Here is a 22,216-nt window from a genome sequence, read left to right on the forward strand (position 1 = left end):
ATGTTTCCAAACTTAATTAACTTTGCCAAAAGAATGATGGCAATGTGCACAAAAAAAATTTTAACCATACACTACAGCACGTTTGATCTGTGTTTGCATTTGACAAAAATATGGGGAAACAAGGCTGCTTCTTTCTTCATGTCACACATACTGGCTGCTGTACCAACCCCGTTATGAACTCAAAGAAGTTAGACAATAATCACTTAGCCAGAATTCACTCAAATGTCACAAACGAAATGCAATAAGATTTTTATGAGTTCATGAGTGAATTCAAACAGCTCCACTTTTTCACATTAAACTTGACATCAGCACCATTATTTGCATAACCATTTGCTCTCAGCTTTGTTTCAAATTGTTCTGTATTTGCTTGGCACAGTATTTTGATAGGTTACTGTCATATGTGTACAGTTTTGGAGGTGGTACATGCCCCCCCCCCCCCCCCCCCCAATCCCCTTTAAAAAACTACTTGCCTTCCTGCAAATCAAATGCTTGAGGGAATTTTGTTTTTGTTAGGATAAAAATGACTGTCCCAGCTGCCTAAGTTGTATTTCCACTGTTCAGTTCACCTCACAGACAGGAGCGTGGAAACTGACTCGCAAATAGGAGTGTTTGTCTAACCCTGGTTTAGAAGGTGGATGCTGTGTGATCACACTAAGTATTATTGAGATATATGGTGAATAAATCCATTAACTCAGCACAAAAGCCTTGTATACAAGTTATGCAAACTGCCTTAGCGAAACACAGTAGTGATCTCGTACAATTTTTTAATAATATAATTTAGTCGAAAGTCAGAAACATTTGTAAAAATTTTTAAAAATGAAATACAAAAAACTTGTATATTGCATTCACTAGCAAAAAGGGTCAACACTGTTATCGCCGGTTGCTGTTTCATCTTACAGCTCAGAAACTTTTTGAAATTATATGTACACTTACATACAGCAGTAAGGATTTTGTGTTTATTGTCATCACAACAATATATACCAGCATCTCACTTTCATTACATTTGTCAATAATATGAAGTACAAACCAGTCCCAAATTCAGCACAAAAAAGGATGTTTCACAGATTGTGATGACATACGTCACAACATGCTCTATATAAATAAAGTAAAAGTATACTAATGGTTCACCAACCTTTGCTCAAACTCAGCAACTGCATTATTTGATCTCTGGAAAATAGAACAAGTTCGCACCTTTCCAAACCTACTCAGTGCCTCAATCAACATTCCTTGGTCTACACCTCTAGGGAGACCTGTTCATAAAAGAATAAAAATCTTATTAGATTTTTCGGTAGCAATGTTGCAAAACTTGTTACAGCAGTTTAATTAAACACTCTAAAAATGAAATTTATCTCATTTTAAAGTTAACACTACCTGTGTAATCCTCATGTTACTCTTAAAATAACGTAATCCAGCCCATATATACTGGCCAATAATGGCAATTACCAGAAGTTTCTTTGTCATGCAGAACAGAGTAAAGAAATATAACACATAAAGATTTATTTTGTTTGATGTTCTTTACACTACTCTTGTCCATCCACCTAGTTCATGTGAACTGCCCAACAAAAATGCCTTTTCAGAATAGAATTATCAAAAACAGAATAAATGGAAATTTACTGGTACAGTGGAATGCCTAACATAGTCTCACCTCACACAGTGCAGTACTGACTTTATTTTAAATTTAAAGTAGTAAGCACAAGACATTCATACGAGGATTGTTCAGTTTAATGGGTACACAATGTGATCAGAAATATTTTGCAATGGAAAGTTTAATGAAATGGATCAAGACACATACTACCAGATATTACTTTGAGGTGAAATACAAAAATTTGATATAACAGATTCTAATGGCTAACTGGCTTGCTCAAGCAAGTAGGCCACACTGTGAACTTTCAGCAGCATTTGATAGACATGCTGTACAATAAGACAGGAGAGACCATGATAATCAAGCCCTATAACTGTAATTTGGAACTCCCCCCATTTAACAGGGAAACTCTACAGGTAGGGGTGTGTAGATATATTATTTTCTACCTCCCCCCCCCCCCCTCTCTCTCTCTCTCTCTCTCTCTCTCTCACACACACACACACACACACACATGCACACGCACACACACCATAAACAATCTTTATCCATGTGCACATTTGTAACCTTCAAGCATCTGTGAGGTTTGAGGTAAAAGGCATTCAATGCTGTAGAATCATTTTCCCCACCTTCCCATCACATTTTTGTATAATAATATGTTGTAAGAATGATTGTAGGTACCCGTCTGTATAAGCGTAAATGTCCTTAATTTTTGCACCATGGTCATCATGCAAGATATATAAAGCCTGGTAAAAAATTGAAAGACTGCTTGAATTGCAAATGAGCTATTTAACATATTAGTGACAGAATGATTTACAAACCCAAACTGTCCTTATACTGCAAAAAATTTACCCAAAACTGATCTGCTCATTCAGCAGCAGTCAATTAGCAGTTTATTACACACCTGTTGTTCGGCTTTTGGTGACACAGATAAGTGTCTGGAAAGATACACTGACAAAGTCGTGTCCTAACCAACAAAGTATGTAAGACCTTAATTTTGAATTCATTGAATCATTCTCACTGAGCTGTCCTTACATTTTTTTAAACTTTGTTCAGTTTTTGTTTATCCCCAAAAATTCACCTTGTAAGCATCCCATGTTTACTATGACATTTATTTATTATCTTTCTTGTGTTGGAAGCTCCTGTTGACATTTCTTTCACATTTGCAAATTAAATTCAGAGTTTTTGAACTCCACCTTATGCGAAACGCTACATATTTCTTTTCCTATTTACTCTGACATGTTGACAGATCTATGACATCTGCTGTGAGTATCATTTTTTCTGTGAAATGGGGAGGGGGGGGGTGCACATGTATTTTAATTGTGTCTGTCTGTAAACAAATGCCTCCTCAATGTGGTGAGCAACAATCTATTCTTTTCAAATTGTTTTTATTGAAGTTTGTTATTTAATAAATTTACATTGTTTGCAATTCAAGTAGCAACCTATAACAGCCAACTACCAGATCATTAAGCTTCATTTCCCAATGATTAGCTTGGTCACAAACTTCTGTAACAACAGTGACAGTAGACACAGTTAAGCTATCACTATCGGCCACCAAGTACCAAATGCACCTGTTTATAAATTTCTATGTCAGCTTTTCACATGATGGGGCTATGTATGAAGCAATAACACAAATGTTTAATGAAGTCATATTACTTCTTCTGGAATCACTGCTAGCACCTCACAGAGGAAATTACGTCACAAAGCAATGATGTCATCATGGTCCGCTAATGCCTTTCTCATCAGAATAAAATATTTCTAAAACCAATGATAGGTTTGTAGCACTGTCTGCAAAGAAATCACTTCCCGACCATGAAACAATAAGTTTTCTCAGGGCCTGGTACTCTTCCCTACCATAATATGTATATACTGTATAGGTTGCTTGACAAGATTTTCATAAACTCTAACATACAGTACTGTCTCTTCATTGACAAGAACAGAACTTCCAGCTGCTGGAAGTTAAAGTCTCTTTCCCATTTATCGTATTATTCACAACTGATTTATTAATTTTTTTTTTAATCTGTCAATTTTTTTATTGGTTGACATCAAAAGATTTATGTTCCTTTCACACTTTCTGAGGAAATGTTAGTCTGTTTAGATGATTTTTCCAGTGTAGCTCCTTTCCCAAACTGTGTATTTCTTCCCTGCACCACCAGTGTCTAATTAGAAAATAAATGCCAAGAAACTCACTAACAGAATCCATAGAACGCGCGCGCGCGCACACACACACACACACACACACACACACACACACAAGCCTTTCAGACAAAAGATGCCACAACACAGATTAAAACCATACTTGCCTAAAAGTGGAGCAATACTGAGATATTACCAAAGAAATGTGAACAGAATCATGATGTGTGATTAGCTGTGGTACATATGTAAAGCAGCTGCACCAAGACTACTTTAACTGCCAGAGATATCTTTAGTAAGTGGATTAAAGACTATATGGCATTTATTCTTAAGGATAATAAATCAGCAAAAATTTTTACTAAACAGATTTCTCTCTAATTTACGTGTAACTGGATAATATCCTATGGCTGAATGATGAGGAATGCCAACATGGACAGTACAGAGGACTGAATAGAATATTTTAGCTAAATAAAATACAGGCTTCTTTAGAACATGCTTTTTAATGACATTCCAAATCCTTAGTGTCAATATTCCACAATTTCTTTGTCCTTCTCATATTATACATACTATTATCAACATAGTTAATAGATACTGCAAAACTGCAAAGTGACAGAATGGTTGGCCCATATCTACCTTTAGCTGGCAAAATTCCATTACTGCTGAAGGTATATATTGGGCAGGCATTCTATCTCTTTGTAACTTTATCATTTTGTCAAGTGCATTTCAAATGGCTCTGAGCACTATGGGACTCAACATCTATGGTCATCAGTCCCCTAGAACTTAGAACTACTTAAACCTAACTAACCTAAGGACATCACACACATCCATGCCCGAGGCAGGATTCGAACCTGCGACTGTAGCAGTCGCGCGGCTCCGGACTGAGTGCTTAGAACCGCTAGACCACCGCGGCCGGCTGTCAAGTGCATTTATCATGTGGTAAATTAATTACTGATAATATAATGTAAATGGATACAAAAAAAAAATCTACTCACCAAGCAGCAGCAGGGAAACACACACACAAGAAGATTTAACATTTACAAGCTTTCTGAGACAGTGGCTCCTTCTTTTGGCAGAAGAGTTGAAGGGGAAGGAAGAGGAGTGAAGGGAAAGGACTGGACAGTTTTATGGAAATGTGTACAGTTCAGAAAAGTCACCCAGAACCCCAGGTCAGTGGAGACTTACTGGACTGGATGAGAAGGAAAGACTGATTGTTGGAGACTGCATCAGACAAGACTGAAAACCTGAGAACTTAAAGGTGAAAGACCGGGTAACTAGCAATACAGATATTACTACTAAAACATCATGCATGAGTTAATAAGAATGAAAAGCTAAGTGCACTGTATGTAACAGAGGTAGGAGGGAGGACGGTGAAAAATAGACAAGTCAGAATATGAACAATGTACAAAACTAAACAGGAGTGAAGAAAGGAGTAGTTGCTGAGAATGCATGCTGAGATGGAAGAAATTAACATAAATTAAGGCCAGGTGGGTGGCAAGAACCAAGGACATGTTGTAGTGCTATATTCCACCAGCAAAGTTCTGGGAAACTGGTGTCTGGGGAAGAATCCAGATGGCACATGTGGTGAAACAGGCACCGAGGTCATGACTGTTATGTTGTACAGCATGCTCTGCAACCGGATATTGTGTGTTGCCTGTATACACCCTCTGCCAAAGTCCATTCATATGACTGATAACTGGATGGTAGTCATGCCGAAGTAAAAGGCCAAACAACATTTACATAACAGCTGGTATATGACGTGTCGTTTCACAGGTGGCTCTCCCTCTTGGCAGTATGTTTTGCAAGTTACAGGGCTGAAACAGGTGGTGGTAGGAGGAAGCATAGGGCAAGTCTTGCAGTGGTGTGGTCACACGGGTAGGAGCCATAGGGTAGAGAGATGGGTGCAGAAGGAACCTACAATCTGACAAGGATATTGTGGAGAGTGGGAGGGTGACGAAAAGCTATTCTAGGTGTGGTGGGCAAAATCTCAGACAAAATGGATCTCATTTCAGGGTGTGGTTTTAGGCAGTCATGCCCTCGTCAAAGTAGCTGATTGATACATTCAAGACAAGTATAAGTCTGGGTGACAAGTGGTGTGCTCTGAGGTTGTTTTTTGGAGGGATCGGCAGTACCAGGATTGGATGTGATGGCCCAGGAAATCTGCTTTTGAGCTAGGCTGTTGGGATAATTAGATCCGGTGAAGGCTAAAGTGACAGTGGTGGTGTGTTGCTGTAGAGTCTGCATCTGAACAAATAAATTTGCCTCAAATGCTAAGACTGTATGGGAGGCAAGGTTTGACATGGAAAGGATGGCAACTGTTAAAATGTAAGTACTGTTGTTTGTTTGTGGGTTTGGTGTGGACAGAAGTGTGTAGCTGGCCTTCGGTGAGGATGAGATCAATGTCAAGGAAAGTGGAATAGGATTCAGAATAGGACCATGTTAAATTTTATTGGTCGAAGCTATTTAGAGATACCAGGAATTTTAACAGGTCAGCCTCACCATGAGTTCAGATGGCAAAGATGTCATCAATGTATCTGAACCAAACCAGGGGATGAAGGCATATGGATCCCAGGAAAGCCCCCTCCAAGCCATGAGAAGATTGGCATAAGAAGGAGCCATCCTGGTTCCCATGGCCGTACCCCTGATCTGTTTGTATGTCTGACCCTCAAAGGTGAAGTAATTGTTGGTAAGTATAAAGTTGTAAGGTGAGCAAAAAGGATGTCAAAGGTTTGAAATCAGGTGGGTGTTGACTGAGGAAATGTTCAGCAGCAGATCGACCATGTACGTGGGGGATGTTGGTATAGAGGGAGATGGCATCAATGTGACAAGCAAGCTGCGTTGTGGGAGTGGGACGGGCACGGATTTCAAATTCTCTGATTAATTACTGAGTACTATTAATGTCCAATGGTTGACTGATAAGTATGCTTACATGGAGAGTACAGGAATACAGGATTCATCACCACATTACCTGATAAAATATTATCAAAAATAGACAAGTTTCATGAAGACATGGAAGAACTGCACTTGCTTTAAGGTGTTCACCACCATCTGGGTTTCTACACAGAAACCATTGTGACGTCCATGAAGACACTCCTTCATTTTAGGTAACAGATTAAAATTATGGGACACTAAGTCTGGACTGCGGCAGACGTGGCACTGTCATGAGTATTAGTCTCCTAAGTTCTTCCATGTTGACACAGAAAGTCTGTGGCCTAATGTTACGTTGTTGTATCAAAACTTTATTTTCTCCCCTTGGATACTGTTGAGGTGCATTTCTAAAAAGCTCACAGAGACTCACCATGACATGAGATGAAATGCTTATTTGATCTCAGAAAATCAATAAGGGTAACTCCACTGGCATCCCAAGATACAAATGCTTTTCCAAAAGAAAGCTTTTTCCCTTAAAATTCTTGAGTTAGTGTTTAATGGACTGACATTCTGTTTCAGGTACATAATGGTAAACAAAGTATCACTGAAGTCATTGTTGAGAAAACCTTACCTTCAGTCTCATAATGCAACAAATTTGTTTGGATATTTCAAGACTGGTGGTCTTTACTTCAGGCATGAGTATCCGGAACTCAAGGAGTACAATCTTCACTTTTTCCAGAAAATAATACTTCGAGATACATGCTCTTGTGAAATTCCATTTCCGTTAGTTTGTCAACTCTTCTCTTGTGAAATGCTTTAGTTACTGACAAGTATCATCCAACTGTTTGTCACACAATTCGACTGTTTCAGATCTCCCAATTTTACATCTGTAACGATATCATGAAAAGGATAGTTGCTACTAACCATATAGCACAGATGCTGAATCGCAGATAGGCACAATATAAAGACTGTCACAAAATAAGCTTTCGGCCAACAAGGCCTTTGTCAAAAATAGAAATAGACGCCAGGCTTCACTGCCAGAGATTGCAGTTATGTGTGTGTGTGTGTGTGTGTGTGTGTGTGTGTGTGTGTGTGTGTGTGTGTGCGCGTGTCAGTCATCTATTTTTGACAAAGGCCTCGTTGGCTGAAAGCTTATTTTGTGACAGTCTTTTTGTTATGCCTATCTGCAACTTAGCATCTCCTCTATATGGTGAGTAGCAACTATCCTTTTCATATTATTGTTACATTCTGTCCCGGATTTTCCATTGTTTAATTTTACATCTGTTTACCTTATGCTGCTCAGTACTATCATCAATCTAACATTTACCTTAAATTACTTCTATTCTTCAATAAAGTTTAATAGGAGTAACACTTTCTGCATTACGAACCACATAACAGAATGTAGTATCAGTTGCACTGACAATTTCAACCACTGTACCTATGCAACTAATAACTCCAATAACTTCTAACTAAATGAGATTGTAGCAGAGATTCAACACAACGTGGTGAAATGAGTTGTGCCAGGGCTGCCCCCTGTTGAGGAGTGCAGCATGTGGAGGCATTAGGTCCTACTTATTACTCTATCATCACATATATAGAAAACACTATTGTGAATGGTCAAACTGGAATTTGTATGTAAATATGAGTGTAATAATATAGCCTACACCACCCACTAAATCTGTAGGTGCCTTTGCCAACACCAAATGTAATAATTGGAAAATATGGGTGCTTACAGATGAGAAATGTTCTATTTCAGAGCAACTGTTTTGATTCTGGCCCATGCACTGTGCCTCATTGAGACCTAGAATTTATGTAACTGTCACAGTATGTTCTGCAAACTACAGAAAATGTTCAAATGTGTGTGAAATCTTATGGGACTTAACTGCTAAGGTCATCAGTCCCTAAGCTTACACACTACTTAACCTAAATTATCCTAAGGACACACACACACACACACACACACACACACACACACACACACACACACATGCCCGAGGGAGGACTCGAACCTCCGCCGGGACTAGCTGCACAGTCCATGACTGCAGCGCCTTAGACCGCTCGGCTAATCCTGCATGGTGATTCCTCTGAAAATATACACCAACAATTCTACCATTCATCAACATCATTCAAGTATCACATCAAGCAATAAAATATTTAAATCTGTACAGGCAGAATTTAATGATAACAGTACTCACAGCTTATGAAAACACTATTCTGTATCATTTCATTAAATCTCTTCTCCCTTAGCCGATGGCGTTTGTCTTGCAGATGCTTTGTAAACTCCTTTGCAGGCACTAATATATTACAGCATTCACATTTCTCCATCTTAACTTCCACCTTATTTGCAACTGAGGTTCACAGGGCAGCACCAGTGAAGTGACCTGAGGATTGACATAGTTCAGTTATTGTAAGCAAATAATGTAGTATTATGTTAACTGTTTCTCTGTAAGCAAACAAAACAGTAGACCACAGCCTAATATAAAAATAATACAGAAAGAGAATTTCTCATTGTATCATTTGGCAGATGTGGCAGAAGCCTATATACAGTATCACTTATTTAAAATCAGTGTACACAGTTACAAAAAGTTTTCTACAACAGCTACCATACATGTTACCTAACGTAAACATTGTGCACTATTAAGTACGGCAGCATAGTTTCAGCAGGTACAGCAATTACCACCACTATCTGCAATATTCTTTATGTATAATGGATGATCAAAAAGTTTCCATTTGAAGACCATACAGTCCAGAATCAGTATTCCAAGCACGCAAAATCACTGTGAGCACTGAGGCGATCATCTTTCTGACGCACCAGGTTGAAGATATCCGTTTGGTAAAACATGTGTCCTGCAGCATGAAGAAGTCCGTAAATGCATGCCGCATCCCTCATCAAACAGGAATCACCAACCCTTCAAGGTCTATTTAAAGGAACTGAAGGCATAATAATTGCATGAGGAGAGATTAGAATTATAGGGCAGGTGCTCAAGTGTATCCTACTTGAGTTGACGTAACCTCTGCTGGCCTTCCAGACTGACCTGCGTCTTGTGTCGACTTGCAACCGGCATGTAATTTATCATACCTTTCCATGCTAGTGGATTTCAACAGACATGTTGACCCATACATATTCTTCATTCACCAATGGATGTCTACTGATGTTGGTCCTTCAGTAGCCGAGAAAATAATTAAGGCACGTTGGTCCTGTTCTGATGCCTTTTGTAATGACGTCTCCACAGTCCAAGTTTCTGCATTTACTGCATGCACATCGGAAAAGACATGAACATCACATTAATCCCTTGCTTACATGTCAGTGCTTACATACCTGGATTGGAGTCACCCTATGTTCCATACACACTTCAGAATACTCTAAAATGGATCTGTTTGATCGCCACTTACAAATAAAAATTATATTCTCATGCCTGTAAAATAACGTGCAAAACTTCAGAAACAAATGACACAAAACATAGAAAACAATTCAGACCTGGTGTTCTAAGATGTTAAGGTAAGATGTGCGACTTATTATGAACGAATACACAGATCTTTCAGTCATCCCAGTTGTCTCAAGATCAGAGAATTGAAAGGGTGAGTGTTTATGAGCTGATTTAATTGCTGATTTTTTAAATAAAACTGTCAGCTGAAAAACTCCATACACAGTTACTGCAGAAAATTTTTTATTTTTTTCTTAAAATTGCAATTATGATTTCCACCAAGAAATCTCAAAACAGGTACAAGAATACAGCACACTTTGCAATGTGCAATGACTGATTCTTCTTTCATATTTTCAGATAAACACTCCACATTCATAGAAAAGACTCACTACGCATTTCTAATCCGGTGCTTGAGACAAGGAATTTTCATGGATGTACTATAAGTTCACAGAACTCATGCCTTACAGTATCAGCAATGGACCCACAGTGTCCATTCTTTTTCACGAGCATTGAGATATCCATTATGGATGTGGAACATTACAACTGTGATAAATAAAGGTTTTCATAAATGACTGCAACCAGCTGTCTTTCATAATGGTAAAATTTTTATTTTCCCAGTATACCAGTTTCAAGATGCCTAGTGAGTCTGGTACAATTCTCAGTAGTAGTTCACAGCATTACAGGGGTTGTCGTGTAGCTGTGGCAAGACAGAAAAGTGCTGAAACAAGGAAGTACTGAATGTGGTGAGGTATCTGATGTTATTAACATCACAAAATAATAAGATCAAGTTGATGGGATTACCTACAGGTGTCTGATTGCACAGGTTTGCTCTTGGTGCATTAATTATGTTACAAGATCTTATGATTTTGTGATGTAAATAATTCCAGATGCCTCATCACATTTCATGTTCACATTTTTCTGTTTTTCTGTCTTGCCACAACTACACAAAGACCTTTCTTTATCCAACAGCTTAGGTTCAAATCAGAATCAGTTTCAATAAGGCTGGGATCAAGTCTACTTGGAGCTTTTGATAAAAGATCAGCCAATGGAGTCTGAAAGAATATTTTGAAGATAGATCTCTCAATGAATGCCTTACACTATTATTGAAATAAAAGAAATTCTGCTGTCTCCAGGTTTTTAAACACCTTTAGCCTCTAACAAGAATAAAATCTAGAGAGTAAATTATTTTTTTATGGGCAGGAGCTACCTTATCAAAGCAGCATTTTTCAAAATTTTGACTTAATAAATTGTTCCATTACATCTGACAAAATAGAAGTCTGACACTGATTCAAATTCTTGAAGGATGGTCCACAACAGACACCAACTAAATAAAATGTGAGTTTGCGCGATACACTGTCCTATTTTGACTACTTTTCCATTCTTGTACTTAAAGATTCAAGTTTGTCCTCCTCCGTTCCATCAACAAACTCCTCCACTGCTCCTTGCTCAAATATTTCAATTTACAACAATCTATTACAATAAATCTCCATAGGAAAAATATCAAAGTTGTAATATTCATAATAGAGAGGTCTCTGTACAGGTATGCATTTAAATATATTGCAGGAGGCAATCAACAGAGACTGTATTTGAAAACTTGCACTATGATTTTTTTTTAATTTATCCTGTTACAGAGATAGTAAATAATTTCTAAAAATTACATTTTTCTACGTACAGATGGAAAATTTAATGACTATATTACGTAGATACAAAAATATAGAAATCCAAACAATAGTTTATTTGCAGGTTTTGTCACCATTTACATTAGTCATAAGTTCTTGCCTCCCCTGCCATCATTGGAAAGTCCACTGCTAGTGTCGTCTGTTACAGTTCCGTGCTGTTCCCACATGTACCAATTTTCATGTTCTGAATTTCTAACCTTATAATGTAATATTAATCTGTTTTTATAACAACAATGAGCCATGTATCAAAATGCACTTTCATTGCACTATGGTTATTGTTTGTTAAAAGCATGGCACTACAACAAAACTGGCAAAGTACTAGAAAAAACTGAATATTCTGTCAATAAAACAAAATCTACGAAAATTTATCTGTCCTTCTAAAAAATAATTAAAAATCAGCCATGAATTTTTTTGTGAATGAGGAAACTGAATCTACAACTCAAAGTCTGGTGCACGCCTTAACTTGGAAAATTGACCTGGCAATCTGAGAAACCCATGGGGTATGCACCTAAGGCATCTAAAGTGAGTGAGCATGATGGGAGAGACTGTACCCAAGCAACATACACTATATCAACTCAGTGCAATTCCACTTTCTCTTACAAAACAACCCCACAACCACTTTTCCTTCGAAACAGGGTCTCACAGTATGATATGTATAAAATAGCTCAATCCATCTGGTTCCATCAATGAACAGTTGAAATCGCCTTTGATTCTTTCAGAAGTCCGCAAATATTAAAGAATTCCTTGAGACTTTCTCCAAGTTTTCCACGTAAAATTAATTTTCCTATGACTTCTGGATTCTCCTGACAGTCTGTCACATTTGCGAAACATATTCTACGTTTAATGGGAGAGTTCCTGACAAAAATAAAAGTCTCAAAGAGTGGAAATTAAGAACATATGTAGCTACGAATAGTCAATGTAGTTACATCCTGTCATGAAAGGCTGCATACAGGGAAAAAATAGCAAATGGAAACACAAAAGAAATATATGCTAATGCATGTCATAGATATCCAAGTGAGGAGTCATCTAGTTGCGAGTAAAGTAATGATGAGTGAAACGAAGCATTCCAAAATCACCAAGGGAACATACTACGTAAGTTCCTGAACACTGAGTGTGCGATTTCCTACCTACAAACAAAGAAGTTGTTTCTTATGTATCTGAATTAAAAGTACACAGTGATATTATCCACATTTAAATATTAACATCAGCACGACTATACAGTAGTGGAAAACAATATAAAGACATGATTATTTGCAGGAAAATTAACATCTTCAGTTGGAACAGTTGTGCAAAATGTATACACAATAGTAAGAAATCCAATATACTGACAAATGCAGTCACATGGTATTGCATTTCACATCATTAAAACAGTATATAACAAGACATCAACTATTCAAGTGGTAGAGAGGGGAACTCGATATAACAGCAGGTGGCTCTGTGCAGTGATAGTGTGTGCATCAATGCCTTTACTGCAGACAGGAAACAGACATCATTAGTGACAGTGGATGTTGCATAGGGACTCTCTCATTGTCAAACTGCCAACAGGATGAACTGTTCAACTACAGTGATTGGTAATTTCATTATACAGGGTGCATGATGTGGACAGAATGAAAAATATGGTTGAAGAAGAAAATTAAATAAGGCACAGAAAGAGTTACTTTTACATAATATTGCAATCTAAATCAAACTTCTTCTCATCACTGAAGAGCACTTTATTCCATTCAGAAGTCCATGACAAATGTTTTTCAGAAAACTTCAATGGAACCTGCTCCTAGTGCTTGAATCCACTTATGGCGCTCAATGTACGTGGCACAGGAAGCCTCTGCACTGCTTGAAGCTAGTCCCATACATGGAGTTCAAAATTTGCTTCTTCTGAACATATTTGTCAGCCATAGCTGCAATTCCATTGACCAAATTCTTAGGTTCCCCATCTAAATATGTGCTTATTCATATGTGAGACCACTATATTTTCAGCTATGTAGGCTGTGAACTGCTCCCGGAATCGTATCCATAACTGATGGATTTCAAAATTATTGGCATGATCTAATAACACAACAGCAGGTAAGAATGAGGAGAAATTTTGATGGTGGAATTCTTAGATTTTGGCAGCCTTCTGAATTAAAGGTAAATCACACACTATTTGGCTGAACACTGGAATGAACTCTAACATGTACACTGAGATACTAGAGACAGAACTGATTAGAATGTATGAAGACCTTGGGGATGAAAGTCTAATGTTTCAACAAGATAACGCATCTGTGTATGGTTCTGCTAGAACTACAATGTGGTTTGAAGATAAAGATGTTGGTGTCTTGCTCTGGACTGCACATAGCCCAGACTTGAGACCCACGGAAAACCTTTGTGGAACACTTGCAAGGTGTGTTTATCACAATGGAATGCAACTTGAGACAGTATGTGAGCTGAAATTAGTGATACAAGAACAATGGGATTCTTACACGAGAGTGCTTGCCCCAAACTACTACTTGTATTCTCAGAGGAAATTTGCAGGAACAGGCTTATCCATGCAAGAAGGGAAAAGATACAAGAAGGGAATCTCACACAACTCATGGAGTTTCTCAATAAAGAAGTGGAGGGAGCCCTCACCACACAAAATAAATCAAGAGTGTTCCACAAGAGCATTATGTACCCACAGCACCTGCTTGTCATGTGAAAGTTAAAATGAAGGCCAAAAAGATAATGAAATAACACAATTAAGACCCTTTTTGTGTGTATTGTAAAGAAAGGGAGCACTATGGCAAAGACTGCCAAAAGGTTGCAAGCTTAGAGGACACAATATATTCCCTAAAGAAAATGAACTACTGCTTCTTATGGCTTAAAAGGGGCCACAATACAAATCAGGGCTTTAAATGGGGAAAGGCATTCTGTGCGAAGTTCATGGGTGAGCACCATATTTCAATCTGCAATAGCCACTTCACAATAGTAAACAAGACTGAAATGATAACTTCCAATTTCATATACTTTCAAACTGTTCGTGTCAGTATCAGATGACCAGTCAGTAGGAGTAAAATTACACTTGCCATCTTAGACCCAAGAAGTCAGTCAAATTTTATACATAATTCACTGACACAACCTCTCCAACTCAATGCCACACATACCACAACTCTGAAGATAACATCATCTTGCACTTCAACTCTCTCAAGGAGAAAGATTCATTTTGATATGATGGAATATTCCATCAACGACCAAGTAGCAGTTACAATTTTCGAAAGCAGCAATACATTCTCACATCAGCAGACAGTACCACATGATGTAGGAGATATGGCCTTGATGGAGGATACACAGCTGTCAAATCTGAGAGAAGACACTGATGACCTAACTTACTGAAGTCCTGACTGGAGCAGGTTATTACTGGAAAATTGTGACATTGGAACAACAATTTCAAGTGTGACATTGGAACAACCATTTATAGGATCACCTTCATTGGTTCTCTTTTCCAGAATCTTTGGTTACACCCAGAATCTTTGGTTACATTCTTAGTGATGGCTGAAGAGATGTATGCCTGCCTCGAAAGGAGAATATACTTCTCTCTGGCAGCCACACAAATGCTGAATCGTATCTTTGCTCCTTACAAAATAAGTTGTGAAGGAATGAAGAAATGAAGCTCATTTATCACGAGGCCACATGAAATTACATTAAGAGGGAACAGGTAGAATTTCACGTGAGGACTACACAGTTGCACGGGTATTCTATCTGCCATACCACACAGTGAAGAACTGCAGTGTGTTCAATGCATCCACACATGATCCAGGCTCTCCATCTTTGAATGATGCCCTCAAACCAGGTCCAGATTTACTGCCAGACATACTTTCAACCTTGTTACAATTCTGAGCTAGTCTGTGATGTGGGCCAAGACTTCTTACAGTTGACCTTGAATGAATATGGCAACAGCTCTCAGTATGTTCTTTTGGTTTTGCATTAAGCAAACTGAGAACGGCACTTACATCACCACAGATGATGTGATAACACATTGCTTTCAATGTTTAGCATCTGGACTTGCCCCACATTTTGTTAGCTGCTATAAGGGAGCTACCACCACTAAACAGCGACAAATATCCCCAAGTGACAGCACTCACTGACAATTCTATAATCATGAACGATTTTGTAGTTAGTGTGAGTGGCAGTAAGGATTCTGCAACTGTTTCCCAGGAACTGATGGTACTCTTCCTTCAAGTAGTCTTCACTTTTCAAATGGGCACCTAATTCGAAAGAACTGAAGGCTATATGCCATGCCAAAGGTCTTGGAGCCAAGCACAACACAAGTCTTGGGAATCAACTGGAATACAGAAGATGACTCCATATCCACTGACTATCAAAGGATAGTGGAAGGCCTGACTGGCAAACTGGTAACCAAGAGAAACTTTCTTTGACCAGCTGCTCAGTTTCACGACCCTCTTTGTGCTGTTCACATCCACTGGGATTGTTGTTAACGGTCTCAAATAGGAGGAAGTTTTGCCCACAGCTCTTGTATGTACTTGGCACTCTGAGTCTCAAAGCTTTATCACGTACCACTCCACATTCCCAGATTTGTAGGTATGACAGACTCAAGTGACTCTGGAGAAGTGCATGTGTTTTTCAATGCATCTGAAAGAACCTATGGTGCTGTTCCATACAGGGTGTTCAAAAAAAAAAAAAGTGTTGAATACTTTGGGAGGTGATAGTACTCATTGGTACAAGTAATATAAGTCCAATAAACGTGGTTACAAAAACGAGTACTTTCCAAGATAAACACATATTCATAGGAAGGGCTGCACGACACTTGGTTGCGGATATTAGCACAGTTGATGCATTGGCTCTCTGTCAAATGCGTTGGCATGTTACTGTGAAGTCTTACTCACAGTTCTCTACATACCATTACGTGGTTTGTTGTCAGTTGTGTGGTTCGAGTTGTGTTGTAGGCTACGCTAATTTTTGTCATGCTTGTGCACCTTAATGTACACTACTGTCAACCTTAGGTAAGTATCACATTGTTTTAACTTCTTCCAAACACATATTCACTTATGTGTTTAGTGTTATTGTGTTGCTTGTACATACAAATGGTGTATGTACTTCATTTACAGGTTCTCTCGTCCACCACTTCTTAGCAATGGAAGCCTACTACTTGACAAGTCAAATGGCGGCTATGATATTCTGTTATGATTTAGCAAATGGACATAGCCTGCAGACCCGTACCCTCTATGTTGAAAAATACCCAAAACGCAGAGTGCCCTCTGATAAGCTGTTCAGCAGGCTTTTCCAGCATCTGAGGGACGCAAGTACTTGCAACTCGGAGGACTGGCAGTACAAGGCCCCGCACAGTCCGCATGCCTGATATAGAGGAGTGTGTGCTACATTTGGTGGAAGAAACCCCTGTGACCAGTGTGCGACAATTAGCAGCAGCGAAAGGCATGTCTCACTCTTATCTGGGGTACTTCATGAATATCTGCTGTACCCATATAATCTACAACGCGTTCAGGCCCTAAGGCCACATGATCATCATGGCAGATGGTGGTTCTGTCAAGTGCTGTTGCAGAAGTGTGCCACAGATTCACTGTTCACATCCAACATTTTATTTACCGATGAGCCGGGGTTCATAAGAGATGGAGCTGTGAATTTCGATAACCAGCATGAACGAACAGATGTAAATCCCCAGGCACATCATGAAAGAGGGCATCAACACCGATTCTCAACTTAAGGGCAAGAATATCTGATGATAGATTAATAGGGTCATACGTGCCATTACTGGGGCACATTATTTAGGATTTCTCATGATCGTATTGCCTTCCTTGCTGGATGCTTGCCACTGCAGCAACAAATACAAATGTGGTTCATGCATGCATCAGCACGCTTTTGTCGCAATGTGTGTGAACATCTGACACAGACATTTCATGACCGCTGGAATGGTTGGGCGGGAGGGGGAACACACCTTGGCCTCCTCTTTCCCCAGATCTCCAATCAACAAAGTGCAGACACAACAGGGTCGCATCTTCAATGTGTGCCAACTGGTACAACAACCGAGTGCATTTTAAAGGTGGTGTCATTCCTTACACCGGACGGCAGAGGGGTAAACTGTCGTGATTGACACCACGTTGAACACCTCCTGTAAACATGTGTTTCTCACAGAAAGTATCCATTTCCAACCCAAATTTATTGGACTTATCTCTGAAAGTATGCATATCCAGACCATGTTTATTGAACTACTACTTCTTGTTTCAATGAGTACTACCACCTCTCAAAGTATTCTGACACTTTTTTTTAACGCCCTGTATGTACAGACAACTACTGAAGTCTGTTACAGAGCACATATTGTTTGCAGCAACAACAGTTTGGCACCAATCAAGAAAGTTAACCTTACCTATACTTTGTTCATCATAAGAATAAACCTGATGTAAACATTACACCATGTATTCTCCCTCATTTGCTTGAATCTCATTGTGTTTCGTTTCATGTGGAGCAGAAGGCAATCTGTGTCCAGTACAGTCATAAGGTTACGTTTTATGCTGTGTTACATGAGAATGAATGATAATGCGGGACAACAGCTTTACCGGCGCATTTAACCTGGACAGCACTGGCCAGCCAGCTGGTCCAAGTAACTTGCAATGATGTCGGCTGTAGCAGTTCACACGTAAAAAGAGATGAGCAGAGAAACAACATAGCTTCGAATGGCATTCAATTTTTAAAGAGAATGAAATAACATTCGGCAAAGCTCCAGCACTACCGCACACATCTTAGGTGACTAGACGGAAAGCAAAAATGTTCTCCTTTTCACTTAACGTAGTATTCTAATTACATACAAGTGTGATGAAAATTCCTAACTTAAAATACAAAGAATTTTTCTGAGTGAGCTATGTGTGACGTAAAAGCATACTGCAGGGAGTGGTATTAATTACAGTCAGTCGTCTGGTAAACTCTTAGCTTCTTCCTTATCCAAATCCGAGAAAATACATTTCAGTTCTGGACCCATAATCAGCTACGTTGATGAGTCGATCAACAGCAGAATCCACACAGCCATCCAAGGGCCGCATTTTCTTCTCTTCTTATATGGCGTGCCGTTCTATATACCGCCAGCATTCGGCAATGTCATGTGAGAAAGCTGCATGCATTAGGTCCAATACATCTGGAAACTTAACAGTCTTGTTATTTCTAGCAACAAATCCTGTAACTTGGCTCCACATCAGTTCTGTTGGGTTCATACTGTAATGGTACAGTGGCAAACGTAAAATTTGGTATGGTGTGCTCGATGCTGAGAAAATAATTGTTTTTCATGTTTCTACGACACTTACGACTCTGGTTCATGTGGTATAAAACAATGGTTTTTCATTTTTGCCCTGAAAAATTAAATTTTTATGTTTTCTTAACAGCCTATAGTAACAATCTTTCATAAAAATATCGATAATTAAGAATTTATGTTTGAAATGAAAAGAGGAATATCGTGTGCAATATGTAATTAGAAGCAAGAGGACATGCATTATTAACAAAAAATGATGATGAATTTTACAAATACGAGATGTAGGTATTTCAAATTGAACGAAAAAAAAAAATAATAATAATAATAATAACCAGAGAGAGACTTGATCAATTAACTGCACCTCCGCTCAATCTACTATGCTACCAATTCCGCTAAACATCGAGTGCATATTTTGAACTCAACTGTATCAAATACAGTTTCTTGGAAAACCTCAAACACGAAATTATGATAAACATTATGAACAAGCTATTTCTCGGCAGTTTTTAATCATGTTCCACAAGTGTGTTTCACTACGGGCCAGGAAGCAGCCTCAGCCATTTGCTTACTGCCTATTAACATCGCAATCAATCAGAAAACAACAGTAGAGAGACCGTGACTGTAAACGATTTTTGAAATAAAAACTACATAGCTAAATTGTGATTACGAAAACTGTTGATGGCTGTTAGAATATCTTAAAGCATCATTTAACCCATTAGTGTTCATCATTATTAAGTTCGGCTTTCCTGCTTAAAAATTGCTGTAGGTTATTGTTTTGTAACACGTTTACATGAAAAACATAATTTCAGTTTAATTTTCACTTACACAGTTATGAACACTGATAGCAACTTAAGTTGCCAATGGGCACTTATGGTAACAAATGATACACATTTCCAGATTTATTAAAATTTTTATTTCTCGAACAGTTTTTATTACACATTCTTACTCTATTTAAAAAATATTTAAATAGTAAAAACATATCTGAATCATTTGAAGAATTCTCATCTGAATCTTAGCTTAGAGATATTCCAAAATTTATGAAATGCCTCAAAACAATCTGGATGAACTGGTGCCTTCACTTCACACATACACACACAGTTTGATTCTTGCATACCTGGCATCTACGGTACTTACATTGTCCTTTGACAGTGAGATGATATTTTCTGTCCTGCCTTATATCATCTAATGAAAGAAATAGTGATGATGAAGCACGAGTTTTCATATTTTGAAGAACAATTTGCCTTTGAAATTGAAGATACAGCAGATCATTTCCCAACTGTCTATATAACAACGGTCCCTCTACGCACGACACTACTACAACAGAGACCACCACCATTTTTAATTCTAATTTTTATTCCGTATACAGCCGTGAATTGATCATTCAGATTAACCCCTCCCATATGCAGATTATATTGTTTCGCAGCATCAGCTGTCTTTCTCGTTACTCTCTTTCTCTCCATCTGACTAAACCTTTCCACACTTCGTAAAGGTTCTACATTATCACAGTTGGAAAGAACTGTCACTACTGCACTGTCATTCCGTTTCACTGCTGTCACCTGGCCGTTAGATACTGAAACACATTTCCCTCTTTTTTGTTCTCCAAACTCATTCTTTGATGGCAAATTCAGTTGCTTTTCAACTCTGTTCTCTTGCATTGTCCCTGTGCCACCCAAGTTTATTCTACACAGGTCTTCCAGACACAACTGACGTAAACAAATTGTCAAAGTACATTTTTGTTCCACCTGGAATTTCCATGCTGAACCAAACCAATCGCTTTATCCCCACCATGACCAAGACCAGTTTTCGGTATTTTCATATGTGTGCCACAGTAAGGTTCTGCATGTTTAATGTAGCCATCAGGATTTGCCAAAACCGATAGCTTGAAACCAAATCCAAATGGTATGCCTTTGATGAACTGTTTAGGCCCACGCCTCTCGTAACATGGTACAATACTCTCATCGATACACACTGTCATCAGTACACACTGGATTATCAGAGAGAACTTGCTTGAAAGCATCACTGAGAAAGTTTAACAGTGGCCTTACTTTATAAAATCCATCTTCATTTATGTTCGTATTGTCATTCAAGTTTCTTCAAATCTGTTTTGCCTCATAGATTCCAAAACTAAAGCTACTTTACAATCAGGGTCCTCAAGCAATGCATTCTTTTATTTGGCAATTTATGACAATGTGAGAGAATCAGTATTCCCAGAGCTGTGCATAACTCATCGTAGGAAACATTCAGATTATGATTGTCTTTCTGTGCAGCATATAAATTTGTTTGGGAAACAATAAAATTTATTAACTCCTCAGAGAAATACTTTTTAAAAAGAGTCCAGCATGGATTTTATTGTATTTGAAAGAAAAATCTTATAAATACAGACCATAAGACTCACTCACTTCTTTTAGTTTCCAGCTTGGATTCTTCATTTAATCCCAAGTTGAGGTGATGGGTTTTATATATGATTTAGTCCTTGAGCATTTGGATGGGGCTGGAGTGTCTGCCGAATATTCAATATCTTCTACTGCTTCTTGTCCTCACTGCAAAATTTTTACTTCCTTTATCCCTTCGTATTTATAACATTTGATGTGGTTGGAGTTTCTGCGCAAACCTCAGTCAGCTTCTACCTCTTTTAGCCCTTTCATCCCTTTCTCCAAGCACTGCAAAATTCTGACTTGATGCACACTTCCAATTTCCCTCAGTATTTGCAGCAGGAAATGTAGTTTGAATGTCTGTAGAATTCTCAATTTCTGCTTCTTGTTCACTTCTGTAACTCACTGCAAAATTTTGCCTTAACATGTCCTTATCCTTTCCCTCTGTACTTACAACATGTTCATTTTCTTTGAACTGAACTTGTGCCTGTGCCCTTAGTATAGGTGCAGGGAGATGACATCTTTATCAGTATCTCACCCTTGTGCTCCATAAGGGGGGATGATAAGAACTGATCGTATTGTTCTGTTTAAATCTTCTTCAAATAATTTATTATTTCGCCCACAGTCCATACATTATTGTCACACCTGAAAGACAACACAAGTGCCCAGTAGCAACCAAAGATGCCAGACACACCTTCCCCAACATAAATCATGCTAAAAGCAAATTTACAAATTCCAAAGAAATCCTGCGTATAATTTAGACAATTTATTACAAGATAGCAAAGAAAATTTACTCAAGTACTCATATATTGTCTTTAATTAAGATTTTTCATCGAAGTGGTTTTTAACACGCATACTCACTGAAGAGGTTTAACATTCGTAAGCAACAACAATGGACTGAATACTGATACTTCAAATTTTAAACAACAAAGAAAAAGTCC

General features: G+C 38.3%; 1 protein-coding gene across 1 annotated transcript in view; it reads right to left on the reverse strand.

Annotated features, from left to right (window-relative positions):
* LOC126262853 (speckle targeted PIP5K1A-regulated poly(A) polymerase-like) overlaps nucleotides 1–22,216 on the reverse strand; it is a 206,068-nt gene that overhangs the window by 155,653 nt on the left and 28,199 nt on the right. Inside the window, exons 2-3 of the mRNA XM_049959720.1 lie at nucleotides 8,773–8,958; nucleotides 1,133–1,250 (exon numbers count right to left, since the gene is read on the reverse strand). Of these exons, the coding sequence (XP_049815677.1) occupies nucleotides 1,133–1,250; nucleotides 8,773–8,902 (248 nt within the window). The 5' untranslated portion in view covers nucleotides 8,903–8,958. The remainder of the gene's footprint in view (nucleotides 1–1,132; nucleotides 1,251–8,772; nucleotides 8,959–22,216) is intronic.

Source organism: Schistocerca nitens, chromosome 6 (assembly GCF_023898315.1).
Source record: "Schistocerca nitens isolate TAMUIC-IGC-003100 chromosome 6, iqSchNite1.1, whole genome shotgun sequence".
NCBI classification, from domain to species: Eukaryota; Metazoa; Arthropoda; class Insecta; order Orthoptera; family Acrididae; genus Schistocerca; species Schistocerca nitens.